At 39.6% G+C, this 22,948-nt stretch overlaps 1 protein-coding gene across 1 annotated transcript in view; it reads left to right on the forward strand.

Moving 5' to 3' along the window:
* The window catches only part of LOC127065546 (uncharacterized), an 88,911-nt gene extending 69,848 nt beyond the window's left edge, over positions 1-19,063 (forward strand). Inside the window, exons 3-4 of the mRNA XM_050998017.1 lie at positions 6,846-6,982; positions 18,620-19,063. Of these exons, the coding sequence (XP_050853974.1) occupies positions 6,846-6,982; positions 18,620-18,769 (287 nt within the window). The 3' untranslated portion in view covers positions 18,770-19,063. The remainder of the gene's footprint in view (positions 1-6,845; positions 6,983-18,619) is intronic.
* The last annotated feature ends 3,885 nt before the right edge of the window (positions 19,064-22,948 follow it).

Raw genomic sequence — 22,948 nt, forward strand, 5'->3', positions numbered from 1 at the left:
AGAAAGAGAGAGAGAATTCATTTCGTGGATTTTCGTAGAGACGAACATTTGATGTCCGAACAAATTCTCGCCATGTTTGGCCCGAGAAAAGCGGTGGAAAGAGTCGAAAGAACGCGTGGCATATCGCACGCTCCGATTGGCTAATTGAGAAACCCAATAGTTCTAAATTAATCGCTATCATTAATAGCATGCGCTGCGCTCTCGACGACGACGACGATGACAACGACAACGACAACGATAGTGACGACGACGACGACGACGTCGACGACGATATCGACGACGACGACGACGACGACGACGACGACGACGACGACGACGACGACGAGGACGAGGACGACGACGACGACGACGACGACGGCGATTCAGGCAAGCAAGAGAGTGAGCGAGCACGCGAGTAAGCAGGAAGGGGCGGATCGAGAGAGAAAGAATGAGGAGAGGGTGCAGGGAGAAAGAGAGAAAGAGCGATAGAGAGAAAAACGAGAGAGCTTAGAAAGAGTGTGAGCGATCGAAGCCGAGAGAAGAAGAAGTAGAAGAAGCAGAAGAAGAAGAAGAAGAAGCATTTAAGAAGTCGACCCAGCATTCCGGCAGCTCGTGCGAGAGAGAGAGAGAGAGAGAGAGAGACAGAGAGAGAAACAGAGAGAGAAAGAGTGAGAAAGAGAGAAGCCCTCGCAACGATCCCTCTGTGTCTGCCAGCTAAATTTATCCTAAACGATGGATGAACAATGGTTACATAAATAGAACAATATGCGTAGCAGCCGAGCGAGTGAGTGGAACTCGTTCAAAAGTCACTTCGCCTTTGCTCTTTCTCTCTATTTCTTTTCCTGCTCTTACTTTCTCTCTCTTTCCCTCTCCCTCTCTCTCTCTCTCTCTCTCTCTTTCACTCTCTCATACCGTCTCCCTCGACACATCGTACAAAAGTATCGCGCTACCCGACTTCTCTCTTCGCGAATTATAATTAACCCTTCGTACGGTCTTTGGGCTTTTATCGAGCCGCGACGTCCTTCGATTTTTCGACGCTGACGATGTCGTTGTCTTTGTCTTTGTCTTTGTCTCTGTCTCTGTCGTCGTTTTCGTCTTCGTGTTCGTCGTCTTCTTCTTCTTCTTCTTCTTGTTAACCGAAACGTAGACTCTCGACGACACATCCTCCCTTTTTATTCCAATCCGAATAGTTCTCGTCTCTCATGATTCTTTCTCTCGGTATCCGCTCCATTAGCGAGACTCCAGTGGGACGCTCTATATACGTTTTCGGTGTATATACGAGACGATCCCTTTGACCTTGAGAATAGCGAGACCGATACTGCATACCCGTGCTGAAAGGAAGCGGATGAAAATTTTCTTGGTTTCGGGGTGCACGAGAGACGAGTTGAGAAGAGGTGAGGATCAATAACCAAGAGGGCACCGATCGTACGGAGGTCAGGACTGTATTTTCTGGCAAAGAAAAGCGAGCTGTCTGACTACTCTCTGTCAAGAGACAGTCAGATAGTGCATGTATGTGAGAGAGAGAGAAACAGAAAAAAGAGAGAGAGAGAGAGAGAGAGAGATGCACCGATGATCGCATAAATCCACGACGCGACGATGGTGCTGCGAATGAGAGAAAAGGAAAGAGGGAGGGAGAGTGAGGGAGAGTGAGAGAGAGAGAGAGAGGACAGGGTGGGTATGGGGCGGGACGAGGAGAGGAGGGGAAGACAGCGAAGACGTATAAATACGTACTGGGGCGTGTTGTGATATTAATACAATCACGGATCACTCCCGGGTTAGCCGGCAGCCGCGCGCAGACACTAGATTGTCTGAATCGGGGTGAACGACTTTATATAGCATAGAAGAGAAAGGCAGTAAGAGAGAGAGAGAGAAAGAGAGTAAGAGAGAGAGAGAGAAAGAGAGTACGTTCTCTTCTTACTATTCGTTTCGCTTACTGTCGAGATTCGCTTGTTCGCGCCTGTAAATCAAAGCCTGTCTACGTTAGAGCGATATATGCAACTTCTATCTACCCGACGATCGTTAGCAGAGGGTGAAGGGAAAAAGAGAGAGAGAGAGAGAGAGAGAGAGCAAAGGAGAGAATACTTTTGGTAAAAGCTGTTGGACACGATGACAGACGTTTGACGGGATAATGTAGTCAAGTTAATATTCGATCGTCCTTCTCTCGAAATAATCCATCGAAATATATAACACTTTAATCATCTCTAAGAACTTTCATTTATTTTAATTTCGACGATAACAACTATTATTGATTAAGAATTATTAATCTTGTTCTATCTAGCTTGCCATATGTAAATATGTATCATGCGTGTGATGCGTTGATATAATTTATAAAAAGTTCGTTTTAACGAAGAATTTTTTCTTGAGTTTTCAACACGCTCTTTCACCGTTTTTGAACGAATGTACGTAAGTGGTTACTTATTTAGACGAAATAAAAATCGTACGAAAGTATATAGTAGAGCGAGAGTATACACTTTAGAAAATAAGCTTTCATATTCGCGTTTAGGGTAGGCAACGTTGAAGTTCGGAATTAACGGCAAACATGCTGGCAAAAGGGGAGGAGGAGGAGGAGGAGGAGGAGGAGGAGGAGGAATGGGATGAGGGAGGCGATCGAGGTTGATTCGCGAAGCGGAAGCAATCCGCGTTGCCCTCGGCCTCCTCTATTCCTCCTCACTCACCCTCTCTGATCGGTTCCCTCCTTCCTCGTAGTAATCGGCAAGCCGATCAACCGGAACCTCTTCGATCCACCCACCCGAACCACAAGTATCCTTCGCTCGAGACCGCTCCTTCGACTGGCAATCATGCATTTACTCGAACGCTCCCTAATCCCTCGAGGACTCTTCCTCCTGATTCTCTCTCTCTCTCTCTCTCTTTCTCTCTCTTTCTCTCTCTTTCTCTCTCTTTAGTCCGTCTCCTGTCCCGTCGTTTCTACATTTTCAGAAGACTGCTAGCTGGTCCGATCCTAACACCGGTTTAACGTTCGACGTGTAAGAGTATGCGCTTGGCTACGGCTGACAAACACGCCTGAACTGCCTCGCTCGAGCTTCGTAAAACGATACGATACTGTTAGAGGACAGAGAGAGAGAGAGAGAGAGAGAGAGAGAGAGAAGGAGAATATGTATTAACGACGAGTTTGAACATGCTCTGCGAGAAGAAGTTCTACTCTTTGGACCTCCTACAAGTTCTCAACGAATTCGAGATATACATGTCTCGAATCTTTTATTTTTGTTTCCTTTTTCTTTAATCCTCGACAACATATCCTTTATTCAATCGGATCTTTCGCTATTGATACTTACAAGTTATAATTTTTGTTTACGAAATAACACCGAGTTTGATCTTCTTACGTCTACTCTTTATTTTCTTTCTGCTCGTGTATTTCTGAATTTTCTTTTTAATAATATTTAATAACGTGTATTTATATTTATACGCGCGCGTATGTCTGTGTGTGTGTGTGTTAGTTAATACGTATTTTTTGTTCGATGAATTTTGTAGTAGGTATGTATTACATCGAACAAACGTTTGTTGATAGCCATACTATCCACTTCCGGTTTGGAAGAATTCTAACCGTTCCCGGTCTAACTTGTTCTCCTTCTTCTCGTTTTTCTTTATTTTCTATTGGCCTCTTCCGTGGTTATATTTTCACCGTCCTAACTAAGTCTCGCAACGCATCAGAAGTTCATAATATTTTAATAATGACGGCTACCTGCCACCGGCACCAGCCGTCGCCATTATGATGTTAATGCGACTCCGATACGCATCAACGTTACATCGTCGAGCGGTCGTCGTGCTCCAGGTGCCGGCGACCAATTGTCTCGCATTGTTGTTCGACCCTCCGATCCTCTCTCTCACTCTTTCTTTCACTCTCTTTCTCTCTCTTTCTCTCTTTCTCCCTCCATCTTTCTTTTTCTGACCCTCTCTCTTTCTCTCTCTTTTTTCTTTTTTATTTCTTTCTTTTTCTTTTTTTTTCTACCGCATGCGCATAACGTTTCGCACAACGCGAATCTAAATTTGGTTGGGTAGCTTCTTTACACCTTGCCCGGTAGCCATCTTCGGGGAACACGATAATCATTATTCCTAGCATTGTTAATCAAAGAAATGAATGGATCGTTTGTAGATCATGTAATTATAATGAGACACTGTCCGGGGATATATTCGTATTCTTTTATGAAAATGAATAATTTCTTTTCTCTTTCTTTCCCTTTTCTTTTTCTTTTTTTTTCCATCCGGAGAACGAATGGAGTTCTCCGAATTTGTGAATACCTTTCAAATTGTTGGTTCATACGAAATGTATGTATTATGGAATGGAGAAATAATGTAGATATATAGCGATCAATCGTAGTAATTATGAAAAGTGACTTTCTAAAAATCTGTTTCTTTCTTTCTTTTTTTTCTTTTTTTTTTTTTCTTAAAAATCGAATGTATTTTATATAAAATATGTATTTATTTATATAAGTATTTCCAATTAAGACTCGAATATTTTTAAGAATCATTATAAATTATACCGACGTGGAAAATTATGAAGATGTTGTAAAATGTTATTAGATAGATTTAATTATGACGTGATGAGTTTCGTAATGGTTAGAAGAAGCGAATGATCGAATATGTGATATTACGTAAACGTAGAAACACTTCGGATTCTCGAGAGCATCAAATTTTCACGTTATTCCAACTGATTTCTCTTAATTCTCGGACGAATGGATCTAGAAGAGGACGAAACGATGGCCGTGTTCCTCTTCAATTACGATCGGAATTATCCGATCTCTCGTACTTAACGTACTCCTGAATGAACAATCAGCTCCCTAAGGGTAAACGCGTGTGGCATGGCTCGGTGTTATCGACCAGTCACCAACTAAAGACCTTTTCAAAAATCATTGATCTTTCTTCTTTTTTTTTTTAAATAAAGATTAATCTATTAAAAAATTCATCGATTTACTGCACGCTCTCTCTATGAATAAAAAAAAAAAAAAAGAAACATATCATAAAACTTTAAACACTCTAAAACAGTAAATGTCACAAAGATCACGAGTATAAGAAAAATATAAGATATTAAGTAATATACCTATTAAGAAAAAAAAAGAAGAAGAAAAGAAAAGGGTTCTATCTATAAATCTTAACGTAATGACAAATTCTGAATTCAGACTCGACGTTTCTTACTTAAAAATTAATTATTAAAAAAATCGATTAAACGAACGTAACGTTTTAATGAGTTTCGCAATGGATAAGGAATGAAACAGAACGAGTAAGAACATATACATATATCGTAGGGACTTAAATAACGTCTCGATCACACTCATGCTCCAGTTCTCGAGCAACCTGTTCGAAGGAAGAATATTCGAACGATTGAGAAGCGAACCGTGGGGGAGCGACGGTGTGTGTCCAATCGGTTTTCGAGCCGCCTTAACGGCACGATATCGCGGTGAGAAGAGCAGAGCGACTCCCGAATGCGGCAAGAAAGAAGACGAAAAGAGAAGCGAAAGAGATAGAAAGAGAAAGAGAAAGAGAGAAAGAGAAAGGGAAAGAGAGAAAGAGAAAGAGAAAGAGAAAGGAATCGAGGATGACTACGCGCATATCCGTTGTTCGGCGTCCTTGAAAAGGAGGCATTCCTCCAGGTGTCGGTCACGGATAATCCAACCTACTCGCTCGATGTAACGAGCGGATCGAAATCGCGAAAGAAAGCCATATTCGTGTCAAAACTGTTGCCATGATCGAATACTACTACTACTAATACTACTACTACTACTACTCCTACTGCTACTGCTGCTACTGCTGCTGCTGTTGCTTTCTTCTCAAAGTTTCTCACTCCCTCTTCTTTTCATTCTTTACCTGGTAATTCCGAGCTTCGAATTATTCCAAAGACAATTTACTCTCGTTCCTTCTTTCTTTCTTTCTTTCTTTCTTGCTTTCTCTCTCTCTCTCTCTCTCTCTCTCTCTTTCGAGATCGTTTTCGAGCAGAACGATTTTTGTTTCTCAACAAGGGTAAACCTTTCTAGTCAAGATGCAGCAGCAGTAGTAGCAGCAACAACAACAGCAGCAGCAGCAGCAGCAGCAATAGCAGCAGCAACGTGCTACGCGTCTGGCACAGCGTGACGTCGCAATTAATTGTGCCCCGTAAGAGAAGTCGTCTAACTTTAAGAAAGGCGCGAAGCAGAAGTAAGAGGAGCAGGAAGAGAAGAAGGAAGAAGAGAAGGAGGAGGATCGCGTACAAGTGCGACTCGATCGAACGATAAAATTCCCGTTTTGTCTTTCGTTGAACGTAGACTATCGTGTTCTAGGTATCACCATATATCGAGACTCGTTTTAACTCAAAAGAAAGAGAAGAAGACACGTGGACCAGACGTGCGTACGCAACTATGTATGTACATACGTATTCTAAAGTACGTACGTACAAAGATCTCCGTGTTTCTTCGTTCTATTTTAATGAAGGATGACTCTAGACGGGCAAGTCATAATTTAAAGTCCGTTGACGGCAGTGCTATCGATATATCTGCCATTTGTCACGTCGAATTACATTCGTGGAGCGAGGGATTTATGAGTTCCTGTCTGCCATCGGTGTCTCATCGACCCTTTCTCTCTCTCTATCTATCTATCTATCTCTTTTTCTCTTTCTCTCTTTTTTTTTTTCTTTCCCTTTGTGTGTCGCTGTCCATCGAACAGAACGACAACGGCAAGAGATGTCCCATAAACAAATGGTCACGACTTAAAACTGATCCCATCGTTAAACACCTACTTTGGTTAGGACATAGAATAGATATATATATATATATATATATATATATATATATATACAAAAAGAGAAAGAGAGAAATAATCTGCGGCTTCTTCTTCGGGTCGTCGCATTTATCGTAATATTTCCTGTGCTCGGCTTTCAGGTTGGTTTTGGATTCCGCTTTTGGCGGTTTCAAACGGCGGCCCCGAAAAGAACACGTCCTCGAAGATGCGTCCTACCGATAATATGAGTATCCTCAGGGGTTCTTCGTCGAAGTCGACGTATGTTTCTTCTCTAATTGTAAGTACGGGGAACGAACGGATAATAATTATCATTTGCGTATATGGAGGATAACGATCGCTTCTCGTTGTATTACTCACTTTTATTAGCTGGATCCGACTTTGGCTGATCGTTCAGTGTAATCGGTTTTAATAGAATGATTGCTGAGAGAGAAAAAGAGAGAGAGAGAGAGAAAGAGAATTATCTACCTTCTCTGTTCGCTATACCAAAGGGGCTCGCAATTGAGCTCGACGTTGAAACGATTAACAGGCAAATCGTGAGAATAATCTTTGAATAAAACGATAAGGAATATTTTTCTTTAGGTTGTTTGCTTTGCTTTTCTTTTCTTTCTTTCTTTCTTTTCTTTTCTTTACCTTCTTTCTTTTCTCGTCGGATCATATCGTCGACAAAAGCAAAATAAATGGAAAGTTTTCGAAAGGAATGTCGATCAGCGAAATGAATACCGAATAAATTTGAGAACCACTGTAGTAGGTTGCGAAGCGGCTCACGAGTGTTTCTACTAAATTAAATCTTATACTCCGATGATCGAGCGGGCCCCGCGGATACATAAGTGTGCGGCGGCCCGATGAATGGAGATCCGAGTAGAAAGCTTGGACCCGAGGTGAGGCCTCGAGGTGTTCAAATTCCGGGAGCAAGAAATATAAGAATAACTGTGGGGAATGCTAAACGTACCGTGACTTATCGGGGAGTGGAAAATGAGATTTGGAGTTTGGAAGTGTGAACGATGATCTCGTTCTTTCGGTATACTATAATACGCGTCGATCTCTTCGAGATAGATATGGAATGAGAAGAAACGAGAAAGAAAGAAAGAAAGAAAGAAAGAAAGAAAGAAAGAAAGAACGAGAGAAAGAGAGAGAGAGAGAGAGAGAGAGAGAGAAAGAGATGAATCGTGAACGATCGAATGGCCGGTTTTGATCAACCATTTTACTCGAAATCGATGAGAGTCTCGTTATTCGCATTCGATAACGATCTCGATTGGATTGCCAACATAAAAGTGTTGCAATTCGACTTCTCTTTTGAAATTCACTTGTGAGATCAGATATATCAAGTATTTTCATATTTAATCGTAACTTCGAATAACGATATTACGTACATTTCCATCTTAAACTGTAATTACAAGAATATAATGTAGTTTTTCATTATTTTCTTAACTTGTCTTTCTCGATTGGATTATTATTTCGTTTGGAGATAAATCGCCTTGTATTATATATATAATATCTTTTAATTTTAATAATTTTTCGATATCACGCTCGCACACGTGTCCCCGAAAGATTGTAAAAAAAAAATAAAAGAATGATTTTATTGCAACATATTTAAAAAAAAAAAAGAAAAAGTACTTTACGAAAAACATAAAAAAGAAAGAAAATCAAGGAGGAACATTAATCCCAGGAATTCTTTCAATGGTTACACGAAAAGATTCGGTTGTTGGGTTCGGGCAATGCACGGTGACTCAGTTATATCGGTCCCTCAAACCATTCAATAACTTCGAATCGTGTAAAAACGTTCGAGACGTATCGATTACGTTGCAGGCTGGTTCTAAGTTTTTTTCCAAAAGCGGCAACAGTCTTCTATACCGTTCGACGCTTCCTTTCCATTCGTGGAAGCCTTCTTCCTTCTTCTTTTTCTACTTCTTATCCTCCCCCTCTATCGTCGTTTCTATTTCTTCTCGATATTTCCTCACCTACTTCTATGTTTGTTTTTCGTATCTACTTGTTAAAGCTTTCGGCCTAAGCTTGGAGATCGTATACCCAATGAAAACGTGATACCCATTGAACGGTTTAAACGGGTAATAGAATCGATAATTTATCGTTTCCTCTTTTCGAAATTGCCAATTATTTCAATGACTCTTCTACGTCATTAAAAAACTAGAACGCGTTTTTCGTTCGAAGTTATTTCAAAATATCACTTTATACGAAAATGGTAAATCGTGTAACATTTTAATCGTCTCGTTCGAACGTATCGTTTGTTAATTAATAATAACATTAATGTTCGATACGATATAATAACTGATAAAAGGGAGATTTTCTAAATTCGTATCAGAGATATTAATTATTAATATCGTAATTATCTGCTACGTACAATCCGAAGGAGAATAATTCGATTGTAATTATCGTCGATTTATATCACTTTATTATCTTTTTAATAATTCTGAATTTTATAATACGAATAAAAAAAAAAAGAAAATAATTTGTATTGCTTCGGTGTGCGTTTGTATATCAAACAATAGATATTTATTGAATTTTTCTTTCAATATTGTACAACGTTTAAATTACGTTCTTATTATTTTACGTTTCTAAACTTTGTAACGCTTCGATCGTTTAGTACAACGAACGAAGAAGGTCCGATCGAAGTTCGATCGTCGAACCTTTTCTCGGATCGATTCTTTCGAAAGTTTTTCAACGAACGACGGAATGGTTCATCCGTTCGATGTGGGAATTTGTTGGAGGGTGGTGAAGAGAGAAAGAGAGAGAGAGAGAGAAAGGGAGAGAAAGGGAGAAAGAGAGAGAGAGAGAGAGAGAGACCTTCGGCCTACAAATTCGCTGTGCTCTTCGCGCTTTTCACCGAATTCTCATTTATAACACGTGAGCCAATAAGCAAATCACGTCACGGCCAGTTATGCGTGAACTCGTCACGGAAATGACGTCAGCGGCTTCTCACTAATCCTCTGTCTTCACTTCCTCGGCATCGACGGAAACCGAAATTTAACTTTGTAATATCGACGTGTCGTCCGTACCTTAAAATAATTAAAAATATGACTCTAGGAATATAGTGGAATGATCCAACTTCTTTTTTTTTTTTTTTTTATTTTTTTCAAAGATATTGCGATATCATAAATAACACATTTTATGATATATCAATACTTTGTTTTCACTTTAGAAACTATATTAATTTTAAATATTCATCAAAGTTCATACGTCATTCGAACGAAACCATTCTTCGTACCTCACGTCAAATTAATATATGAATTATTATAAAGTCTAACACATCACACTTTATTACTTGTATCGAATATAACATATAAATTATTACAAAGCTTGTCGATGAGAGTATTTGGCTTGAAAATTATTCCAGATAAAAGTGTATAAATTTATCATAGAAACACATACACGTACAGATACATATAGCAAAATGTCTTATATAAAATATCAGATATAAAATGTATATCAATATTTATAATACAATGTGAAAAAGAAAAAAGAAATTCGATTGATTTATATCAGCAGACGTGAAAAGAGATTTTGGCGATGCAATAAATTTTTTTTCTCAAGTATCTATTCATTTTCACGCGTAGATGGTGGCAAATAGAAGAGAACGAGAGAGAAAGAGATAGATAGATGGATAGAAAGAAAGAGAGAAAGAGAGCTCTAGCATAGAGAGCTCTAGCAACGTGTTGAGGGCTAACAACTAGAGAAGTTGCCACAGAACGTCGGTAGAGAGTTCGAGAAGGTGGAAAGCAAAAGGCAGATGGAGGTAGAGTATAGTCCCGAGCGAAGCGAAGGGCCTAAACAAACATACTCGCCTTTATTGCCGCTTCTCTCTGCTTCGCGATTCTCGCTTCTTTGCTTGTGTCGATGTTAGGAAACTTCGTGCGATACATAGCCCGCGTTTTTCTTGCGCGTGCGAGAATCACGCCTAACGATTTCAAAATAATCGATACTGGAGAATCCTTGATTCGTACGAAATGACAAAAAAAAAAAGAAAAGAAAAGAAAAGAAAAAGAAAAACAGAACGAAGACAAAGAAAAAAAAAAGGAACAGGATCGCGTTGTACCTATCGAGAGAAATCAATGAATTATTTATATATCGAAATTTTCGATCGTACGAAGAATAAATCGAATCGATTAATATCACTAATTTTCATCCGTCGTTATTTATATTTGTCTCCCGTTAATTTTACACATATTTACCTAATTGTTAATTAATTGAAGCTATATCAGGAATTTCTGCGCGTGATTGTTGTAAGAGTAATATCTATATTTCTCATGGAAATTATTAAAATACTCGTCTACCTTGTTTTTACGTAATTATATCAGGAATAGAATTTAATTAATGGAATTATAATTGAATTAAAATTATAATAATTCTGTGAAACGATGAAGTTATTCGTATTTAACGTAACGAAACGTTAATGCGAAAAGAGAGAGATAGATAGAGAGGGAAATAGAGAAATAGAGAAAGAGAGAGAGAGAGAGAGAGAGAGAGAGAGAGAGAGTGAGAGAAAGAGAGAGAGAGAGAGAGATATAGAGTTGAACTTGCGAAGTGTGTTCGCCAAAGGACAAACGCGTCGGTTATCCCGAATCCCTGTATAACAGTGGTTGGTTTTGAGATCGATGCGCGCGAACGATCATTTCGAGGACTGATCATCGCGTTAAATCCCGATTCGGGCGGTGCCCAGGGTGCACGGGGGAGTAATCAGAGCGGTGAAGCAGTTAAATAGCATCGTAACCGCGACCGAATTGTTAGCACGTGGAACATGCAAACGCGCACGTTGCTACGGGGCACAAAATCCGTTTGTCCGAGTCTACGAGCTTGCGTTACCGAGGCAAGCTTGCATTTTCGAGAACGCTGTCGGACAATACCAAAGCGTTCCCAACTCGCCGCACGCTTTTGCCTCTGTATTAACTGTCAAAAATCACAGACCATTTTCATCATCTGGAGTATTTATTAATTTAAATTTGATCATCAAATCATTTCGTTCAATATCGATTCGATATCGAGATGAATAATATATTAGATCAATCGATCGATGATTGATCCTTTTTATATCTTTAATATATATTTCATTACTTTTGGTTTAATTTATTTCTTTACGTTTATTAGATAAGTAGAAAAAAGAAATAGAGAAGAAAAGAATCAAACGATTCTCGAATCAATCGATTAATTATATCATTATAATTTCTATCGAAATTATTTATATGAAATCGATATAAAGAATTCTATACATGTCGAATTTGTTATCTAATTTGTACTTTGATGTATACGACTTGTATATGAGTATGCAGGTATATGCGTATCTACGATATAGAGACTTAACATAGAAATGTGGGAAGGTCTAGAGAGAGACAGAAGTAGATAGATAGACAGAGAGAAAGAGAGAGAGAGAGAGAGAGAGGGAGAGGGAGAGAGAGAGAGAGGGGGAGATTGTGAGAGAGTGGTGAGAGGAACCACTGGCAAAGCACGCGGTTGCAAGCTTTGTAAACGATAGCTGGGAGTGCGAGAGCGCGATCAATCGGTACCGTCAAATTGTAGTAGTCGATTCTGATTAGATTGCCAATTGTTGACGTTATTCGATACCGCCCGACTTGCCTGATTGCGTTTGATTCGTCTCGTACGCTTGCTACGTAGATATATACATTCACATATACACACAAACATATATACATACATGCCTACGTATATATATATACATACATTCATACATATATACGTACATACATACGTACATACATACATATATAATAGGAACGAAGCTTCATCGTATGCGAGACAAAACCAACTCGGCCTCTTTGCATAACGACGATCGACCCTTTGATATTCTCTATGAGAAAGGATTAGATTCTGGTATACCTATTAAAACGATTGGAGGTTCGTATTATCGCAAATAAATTGTCGACCATTAGAATGAGAAAGATAATTAATACTGTACGAGATTAAACCTTTTAATAGAAATATCTAAATGTCATTGGTTATACGTGGTACATGATATTATATACAGTTATACTTTGTATATTATATACTTAGACTTTTGAAAGGGATACCTTTCTTTCTTTCTTTTTCTTTTTATGAAAAAGAAAAAAAAGAAGAGAAAAAAAAACGAGAAGATACTCAGGTGTTCTCATTAAGATGCCTCGTCATATATACGTATAGGAAAGTTCGTTCGGTTCCTCAGCAAGGAAACAGTTTTTGCGTGGTAACGTAAAGCACTCGATTAGGCTTGTTCGAGAAAAGTGAACGACGTCGATCGAGTGTCTTGCGTTTTGGAGGGTTGCTCGCTCGGGGAACTCGTGTTCGCCCATTGGGTCGAATAATGGAGCTTTATTGCGACGAGTAGCCACGATGAGTGACAGGACCGATTAGGACCGTTTCGAGAGGGTAGTAAACTTCCTCGATAATAACGATAATAATAATAATAACAAAAATAAAAACGACAACAAGAACAACAACAAAAACAATAATAATAAAGACGATCAGGATGATTTCATGAAAAGTTGAAACGATATATGGTGAATGTAAATTTTCAAAACGTAGATACATATGTAAATGACTTTTCCCATGGTACGGAAATCTCTTGGAAAGGGGTGGTAAAGAAAAATTGTTCTCGTCGTTTGAGATCGCACACGGTTGGCCATTTCGCGACTCCCAGCCAGTCGGTATCTTCTCCGCCTTTTATCCTCGCATCGTGGTGCACGCCGGCGGCGGCCAGCGGCATATCGTGCTGTGCACGGAGCGAGAAAGGTGTAAAGCAAGCAGAGGTAGACAGATCTCGGCACTTATCGGTCTGCGAGATACCCATTAACGAAACTAAAAGCCTCCCCATATATCTCACTCTGGCAACCCTCTCTTCTTCCCTCTCTCCATGAGTCCCTTCCAACCCCTCTTCTCTCCATCTTCTATCTTGTCTTTCTATTTTTATTTCCGTCCTTCTCTTTCGTTTTCTCTATCTTTATCTCTCTCTTTTTCCCTCTCACTATCTCTCTCTTACTATCTCTCTCTGTCTCTGTCTCTGTCTCTGTCGGTTTCTTTCTCTCTCTCTCTCTCTCTCTCTCTCTCGTTGCCACCATCCTTGTGCTTGAGGTAGACGCATCACCATCGGCGCACGTTGTTTGTCCGAGGCTTTTGTTTTACATGCTGATATATATTAGCCGATCCTCTCTCTCTTTCTCTTTCTCTTGAGTCATGTAGTAGAATGGAAAAGAAGAAGAGAGACGAACACCAAACTGTTTTTCACTCTCCACCTTCCCTCTTTCTCTCTGCAACCCCTTAACGTGATACAAACTACGATCGATTTTTTCTTTTGTTTCCTTCTTCTTTTTTTCACGAGATTTCTCTTTCTCTCTCTTTCTCCCTCTCTCGTTTTCTCCCTCTGTCTTTTTATCATCGGCAGGAAAGTCTTCAGGCTTGTGTCAACTTTCGATCAGTTCGGTTCTAAGAAGTTGGGTATGAATTAATAAAGTTTCTAATCGATGGAACGAAAGAATGATTTTCCTGGATCACCGCTAAGCGAGCTTCGAAGTTATTCATTTGGGCTTCGACGAGATCGTACGAAAGGAAAACAAATATCGAAAACCAATAAGCGATAAGCTGCTAATTGGGAGTCGAGACGGCGCCGACCCTCCCGATATATGCGAGCTCAACCGTCCGTCCATCGATCCGTGTCTCGCCATAAACTCGTATAATAATCTAACGATCCGTGAAAAAAGTGAGTGAGAGAGAGAGAGAGAGAGAGAGAGAGAGAGAGAGAGAGAGAGAGAGAGAACATCGTTTCTTTCTTCTCTTTCGGGTGGTTCGTTCTGCGTTCAACGCATAAACCCCCGCGCGAGAAAACGATAGTAAATTTTTTTCTCGACGCCTTGGGCGTGACTTGTTTGTCTTACGTTTTAGCGCCAACCTGTTCATATTGATTCGAAAAAAGTACGTCACTTAGAAATTTTTGAGAGGAACAACGAACCTGGCTCTAATCGTACGTAAAACGTGACTTCACATTTTATGATAGATAACGATGTTACATTTAGACGGAACATTTTTATTTTATCGTATAAATGTATATATACACATGGAATTTATTTTATCATGGATATATATATATATATATATATATATATATATATATATATAATTTCGAAATGCTTCTAGTTAATTCTTTTCGTTTTATTGTAATAACAACAACAACAATAATAATAATAATAAAAATAATAATAATAGTAATAACAATAATCGTCTACTTGTATCCAGGTATACCTTCAATCAAATCCACTCGTGAATTATTTGCATCGGTTGAATTGTTGGTTAATTATCAATTTGAAAAAAAAAGAAAACCTAAAAAAAAAAGATAAGAAAAAGAAGTTCGTTCTAATTTCGGTAGATCTTAATCCATAAAAAAATTCGAAAGAACACGAGAAGTCGCATCGTTATCTGTCTATCGAAAAGTGAATTTCATGGTGCTCCTAAAAGGAGTGCTTTCGAGTCTACCAAGGGAGCAGCACGGCGTCACTAATTTAGAAACGAGGAAACGAAATTAAGAGCATACGCGGTAGCCACACGCATCGTGTCGGGCAATCTGTCTGGCTGGGCTAAGCCACGACAAATTTTTCATAGGTACTCGCCCGTAAGTTATATTTATGACTCGACCTTAAGGGGTTCTGTCTCTGCCTCTCTCTCTCTCTCTCTCTCTCTCTCTCTCTGTCTCTCTCTCTCTCTCTCTCTCTCTCTTACTCTATTTCTCTTTCTCGAGCATTCGTTGTAAGAGTAGGAGAAAGAAGAAGAGAGAACGCGTGCCTCCCGTCAGACGCTAATGAGCGTCGGGACGCAAAACGACACTCGGACGTCGCGCCGATGACGAATGCTTACACCGATCTGCTGGCTTCGTTTACTCGCTTAATACATTCGCGCAACTAAGGCAAAGCTCGCGCTCTTAAACCTTTGTCGCGAGCATCGCGACTCATTTACCGTATACTTTTACAATATCATCCTTTGAGAGACTGAGTTAGGTTGAAAAGTTATCGTTCTCTTTTTCCTTTCTTTCTTTCTACGAATAAACGATAACCTGACTAATAATAATGATAATCTGATAACGACAAAGATGATAATAGTAATTAATAGTAAAACAGATAATAACACACTATATACGACGTTATATTTCTATTTATTCTCTAATGGAGGTTTCTGATAGAAATGAATAAGATATTATTTGTAACGAGTGAAATATTGAAATCTTTCGCCGTGATAACTATTCTATCGAACGCATCATCAGAGGTTAGGTCGTAAACGCGATTATAAGCAGAAACGAGAGCTCGGTAGATACTCTTGGAGTCCGTTGCGCGGTGGCAGGGCCGTGCATTGGAAGAGACGCAAACAGATCGGAGCGATGGACGTTGAACGGCGTAACCGGGCTGATAACATCTCTAATCACGACGAGGCCGGACCAATCACCGCTAATCCTGGCCTCTGTATCCATCCGGGAAGGCTCTATAGTCCCGCGGCTCCCGGGAAACTCGGTCCCTCTCTACCTTCTCTACCTCCACCTCTTCATCCTCCTCTTTCTCCTCCTCCACCTCCTCCTCCACCTCCTCCTCCACCTCCTCCTCTCCTCTTCCAAGCTTCGAAGCCCTCGTTCAACCCCTACGAAAGCCGTCAGCCGTGCGTATACAACATCGCGTACGATCCAAGCGACATCCACGTTGCGATAGTGAGTTGCCCTTGCCTTCACCTCCAACCACCACTTCCACCTCTCTCACTCTCCCCTCGAACCCTCTCTCACTATCCTATCCTATCCTATCCTATCCTATCCTATCCCTATACTATTCCTATCCCTATCCTATCCTATCCTATCCTATCCTATCCTATCCTATCCTATCGGTCGAGCTAGCCGTTGTGTCGGAGCGTTGTTGTACTGTTGTTGTTGTTGTCCTATCGCTAGCTCGACGCAGCAACGGCGATAGACCGGCAGACTCGATGATGCCTCTCTCTGCGCGTTTCGCTTCTCTCTGCGCTGCCGATTCCGTCAGCGGGCACGCCTCGAAATTACACGCATTGACGTATAGATCAATACGGCCTAGGATACGGTTACATGCCGGACGTTTCTGTTTCGCGTGTTCGAAACGGTCGATACTCCGGCCATCTAATCCCACTGGTATACCGTGGATTCGAGATCGTGTCGTCAAGAGGATCTAGTGCGTGATCGAACGAGCCCGCGTTTCGCGTTGTTTCAATCTCCGCCCTGACCTGCCAAAGCATCGGCTAGCATCCCTATCATTTCTATTCGTCATTTTCCACGGGGAAAAAAAACCTTCCTCGATCAATCGGCGTTCATTTGTAAAGAAAAATTTCCTGATCATTTATACTACCGTCTTTCAAACGGCGATATACAAATTGCTTATTGTTACATTTCAATCTATACTCTTACAATTTTTGTTATATATATATATATTTTGTTTTATAGCAAAGAAAAGAAACGCGTATTTGTTTTAAAATTGATTTATGCCATGGCAAATTGTCTGATCTCTGATTTACTTATCTACAAATTGATGTGATAAGGTTGGGAGAGAGAGAAAGAGAGAGAATATGGTATACGCAAAAGGATATCATCGTATATAGTTGCGTTTAGAACGTAGGCGTGTTCGAAAGCGGTCGATATAAGCCATCTAATACCTACACTGTTTCCCTGGGAAATTGCAATTACGTAGGCATTTCCAGCGATGGATAGAAATTGTCCAAGATAATTATCGAACCGTGATGAGATGTTAGAGGAAGTAGCAAGGATCAGGATTGCGATGTTTGAAAAGAAAAAAAAAATGGTAAAAAGAAATGAAAGGAAAAGGGATATGAAAAAATTGGGAAAGACAAAGAGAAACACAAAGAGAAAGATTATCTGCCGATTAGATATAAAATTAAATAGTTTATTTCCGATCGATTATATTCTCCTACTTACAAACGAATCGATAGATTTACGTATTCGATAAAAATCAAAGGCATCGTGCTCTCTGTTCGTATCGTCACACCGAAGCTTTTAACAATGCCGATAGCTCGAGTACCGTTTCAATTATTCCCTCGAGAAAGGTTCCTCAAGTGGCTCTTCACATTCGTAGATAAAATTTCACGTAGGCACATGCCTCGAAGAACACGACTCGCGTGGCACTCAGTCGTTCACATGAAAGGCCTCGAAGTGCTTCGATGAGCTTCGATTATCGAAGAGTATCTCTCTCTCTCTCTCTCTCTCTCTCTCTCTCTGTATCTCTCTCTTTCTCTTTCTCTCTCTCTCTCTAGCACTCTCTCGTATAGCGTTGAGAATGATTCGTTTACTGATTCGTAATACGAGGTCCAACGAGCTCGTGCTCGTATGCTAATGCGATACGCTGGGATTTAATTTACGAAGATTACGCGTGTCCGGATAGACGAATACGTGCTCGGAAGCACGCCGAGAATCCAAAGTATTCTTGATTAGACCGATTACGCGTCGATCGAAACGTGTATCTCATTTATCTTTGCTTCGCCAAAGAAATCGAATGATTTGTTTCTTTCCTTTTGTACTCGTTAAGAAATAGAAATAGATGGTTATCTACTTTTCATTTTATGTTATCCTCGCATCTTAAAGTACTAATCTTACGTAAATTCATAGAATTATTAAATTAATCATATATATATATTATATATATTTAATTAGTTCTTAGTCTTATTAAGAAGAAATATACTTGCTTTAATTTGTCTTTCAATTTAATTTATAATTAAATTAAATATGTACACACATATATATATATACACATGTCAATTATAATACTATAATAACGATGATAGATATAATTAATTAACAATAATCTGTGTTTAAAATGAGATACTTAAAAGACTCCTATGAGACTGTCAGATGTTAACGCATTTAACTATAATAATTTATAACGACTAATGTAATTTGTTTTTATTGTAGATAAGAAAAATCGGGAAACAAAGCTGTATCGTCAAAAAGCATACAAGCGTCATCGTTCTGAAACATAAACAGGTAGGTAACCCTCAAGCATGGAAATTTCTGAGGGCCGAGCAATCGGCCATCTTGTCGGTGAATTATTTATCTCGATAGTTGACAGAGGGGATGAAGGAGCCCCTCGATGGAAGAGGATGCGCTACTCGGACATGGTTCTGAGCACGTACACCGTATCCACCGACGATGATCACGTTTCTTTCGCTTTCGAATCGACGGTATATCGTTCGTTGGAAATCCTGTTACCGGACATCGCTGTTTGCATCTTTTATAACCAGCTCGATGTACCCACAAACGCGTATTCGATTCCAGACGACAGATTCCAATCGTAGAAGCTTTTTTTTTCTTTCGTTTTCTCTCTCTTTCTCTTTTCACGATATCTAATTAACTATACATCAGAAAATTTTTATCAAATCCATCGGAATAAAGATCATCGTGCGAACGACGATAAAAGAAACATTCCCTATATGATGATGGACGTCGACATCTTTTTTTTTTTATTTTCTTCTTCTTCTTCTTCCGTGAAATACTTTGGTGAAAAGAAGCGAAATCTTGGGAAGAAATATTTGATCCAGGAATCGTACGTTCAGAATCCTTCTGGGAGTTTGTCCAATGGTCAAAAGGCTTCTCAGCGAGTCGAACGTAGCTGAAGCGAGGTCGTCGAAGGTCCAGAAACGAGTTCTTCGCTCGTCGAATCATCCGAAGCACTTCGAGAGAGTAGCGTTCGGCCAAAGTGCCATTGCCGACTGTGTAAACTCCCTCGTCTTTGCGCGTCGTGTTTACAACGTTATGTCCGAATTGATTTGTCAGGAAAGAGAGAGAGAGAGAGAGAGAGAAAGAGAGAGAGAGAGAGAGAGAGAGAGAGAGAGCAAGAGAAAGAGAAAGAGAGAGAGAGAGAGAGAGGATGAAGAGTAGCGGACAGAGTGTATCGAAGGGTCGTCTCGACGCTCCTCTATGGGTCTTCCAAGCATGAGGGTAGAAAAGAGAGGTGAGAAAGCGACAGAGAGAGAGAGAGAGAGAGAGAGAAAGATGGTCCACCAAGAGGACTTCAAAATCGAGCACCATCCCGAGGGAACTCGTCGAACGTTGGGTATTTAGATACGCGTGTACCTACTGACAACTCGTGTCTGTCGATTAATCTTCGATTTGTCGGAGTCCCTTTCGAAAATACTTCTGTGAAAGATCAATGACATTTCTATACAATATTAGCACTCATATCAATATATATCTACACACACGCACACACATATATATATACTGGGAATATGTTATGTATAATTGTGTATAGTCCAATATTAAAAAAGAATTGTATCAGAAATTTCACATATTCATTTTAAAAGCTATCTATGATGTTACTATGTAATATACATTTATATGAAAAAAAGGATCATATATTATTATTCGTTTAATCGGTCAAATTAAAGAGAAAAAATGTTTATCATTCGTTACACATATCGATAATGATTTGTGTGTTAATTGCATATTCTTTACTCGTTCTTTCCATCTGCTTTATGAACTCAAGAAATTCGAGATGAGACAATAGTACAAATTGGAGTTCAAAAAGTATCGCTATCCCTTGGGAATTCTTACTTCCTTTCTTTCTCTCTCTCTCTTTCTCTCTCTCTCTCTTCTTCGTTCGGAAGACCCTTCGTCTTCTTCAACCCCGATAGAGTTTGGCGTGTGTCCGAACATGTGGGTTTGCAATCATCATCAACGATCTACGATATTCCGGATGTGCTGACCATCATACGAGTTGCCTTTAACCACCCACCCCTCCAGCCCTATAGTCTTCCTTTTTACTCTCTCTCTCTCTCTCTCTCTCTCTCTCTCTCTCTCTCTCTACTTCTCTCTCGTCCTCTCTCTTTCTCTCTATCTCTTGTTCAACGTTCTGCGCCACTACGGCCAATTCGTCTCGTTCGAGCAGCCCGAAACGGCTGTTTCTACAGTTTAATCACGATGTCCGAAGGGTTAAACTCACCCCCGCAGCCACTTCCAATGGCGTGGACCGAGTCACCCTTTTGCTCCCCCGAATGAAACGTTGAAGGTGCTCCTATCAACGAGAGGGCGAACGATACGAAAGGATGACGGGTTGTGTCCGAGTGATTGCACATCTTCGGCAAGTCCTTTTATGCTTCTCCATTTTGGATGGGTATTTACGTATAATCGATTCCAACACTATTTTTCTACGAGTAAAAATATTTGAAAAATTTAAAAAGATTGAAAGAGAGAGAAAGAGAAAGAGAATACATACTTCAAATATTTATACACACACAGACACACACTCATTCACACACACACATATATATATATATGCGTAAAAATCATTAAATAATTAAAGGGATTGATTAACTTGTAAAAAAAAGGAATCGAAAGGATTTATTTTCCCTCTCACGCCCTCCCCCCTCTATCTCGTCGAAAAGTTGAATTTTCTCGAAAAAGATAGATCGTAAGAAAAAATAGTCTCGTACATTTTCGACCTATTTTTCCTTTCTTCTTCTCTCTATAAAATCTCTAGATGTTCAATCGTATTAGATAAAAAAAAAATATATATATATAGATAGATAGATAGATAGATATATAGATAGATACATACATATATATAGAGATATATATTTCGTTCGAACGCTCGTTTTCGTCGGTTCAATCTAAACCTGATTATTTCACGTCCTGCCGCGTTAATTCGAAATGTCCGAAGACCGCTTAAAGACTTAACGGGAGATATATCCGCGCGGCCATTCCGGTTAACGCAGGATTTATCCAACGTTTCCACGTTCCAGAGTGACCATTTGGAAACAACTTCTCCGTTCGTGAATTCCTCTGGTAAGTAGTATTCTCTCTCTCTCTTTCTCTTTGTGTTTCTCTTGGTCTCTCTCTCCCTTCCTCTCTATCTCTCTCTCTCTCTCTCTCTCTCTCTCTCTCTCTCTCTCTCTCTGTCTCTCTTTCTCTCTTTTTCTCCTTGCACGATCGCGGAACGAAGAAGACGAGGGCTAGCCTGGAAAGCATTTTATTCCCCGAGCGAGCACCGTTGGCTGTTTGGCAGCGGAAGACCATCTGGCGATTCCCTAACTCCCACTGACGGTTCATCGAAACCCCGACGGAGAGGTCTAATGACGTATAACGCGTTCGTCCATCGCCTTTTCTCTCTCTCTTTCTCTCTTTCTCTTTCGTTCTCTTTCTCTCTTTTCTTCTTCATTCTCTTCGACTACTTGCTAGTCTCTTCTCAGGGGTCAAGCGTTCCGTTCGCTGACCCTTAATGCGATCGATTCGAGCGAAAATTCAAGGACCCTCGAAGAACGCACTTAATAACGCAATTACCGTTATTGCTGAAGTTTAGAACGACGCATATGGCACGGACTACGCTCTCGTACTTTTATTTTCACACCTCTCTCTCTTTCGTCTCTGTCTCTGTCTCTCTCTTTTTCATTAATGGTCGTGTTCCATTATCCTGGAAAGACTCATGAATCTGATGGGATCATTTTAATTAATTTGTCGAAGTATTAACGTTTAAATATCACTTTCGAGATTACTATAAAATGGGTAATGGAATTCATCACGTATAAATGAGTCTAGATACGTTAGTGTAAGTTGATATATTGGGTGGGTCGATATTTCAAAGGTTTATGGTATTCACGGTAGATGAGTAAAAATCTTAAAATTAATCCTTTCGATCTAAATTCACTTTTATTATTTTATTATGAGATATTAAATATTATATATATATATATATATATATGTACATACTATATATCAGAATATTTTTATATAATTATAATTTAATACTCGTGTGAACAATATTTTTTGAAAAGGTTTCAAATCACTACTATTGTTAGATCAAATAATTTTGCGTATCACGTTAATTAATATTTTATTATCCTTTCGAAATACGTTTCGAAATACGATCTTTCATCACTTATATTAACATGGAATAATTTCGATTGAATTTACATTCGATAAATTCGCGGCACGAAATTTCCACGTAAACCCTGGAAAATCTAGTAAACTCACGCGATATAGAGGATATAAATATATGCAGGCTCGCGGTTTAATTTATAACCAATGCGAGTAATTACGGGTTCGAATCATACGTAGTCGGAGTACGCGCACGGAACAGACCGATATCGATCTCGTTCGTTCGTTCGTTGTGCCCAATGTGGCAGACGTTTTTTTGCAACTTTTTATTTTTCGTTTCGTTCTTCTTTACTTCTTTTTTTCTTCTCTTTCTTCCATTCTCAAACTATTACAATAAAAATACGACAGGGGATCTTGTAGGTATGTACA

The sequence above is a fragment of the Vespula vulgaris genome, chromosome 1 (genome assembly GCF_905475345.1).
Source record: "Vespula vulgaris chromosome 1, iyVesVulg1.1, whole genome shotgun sequence".
Lineage (NCBI taxonomy): Eukaryota > Metazoa > Arthropoda > Insecta > Hymenoptera > Vespidae > Vespula > Vespula vulgaris.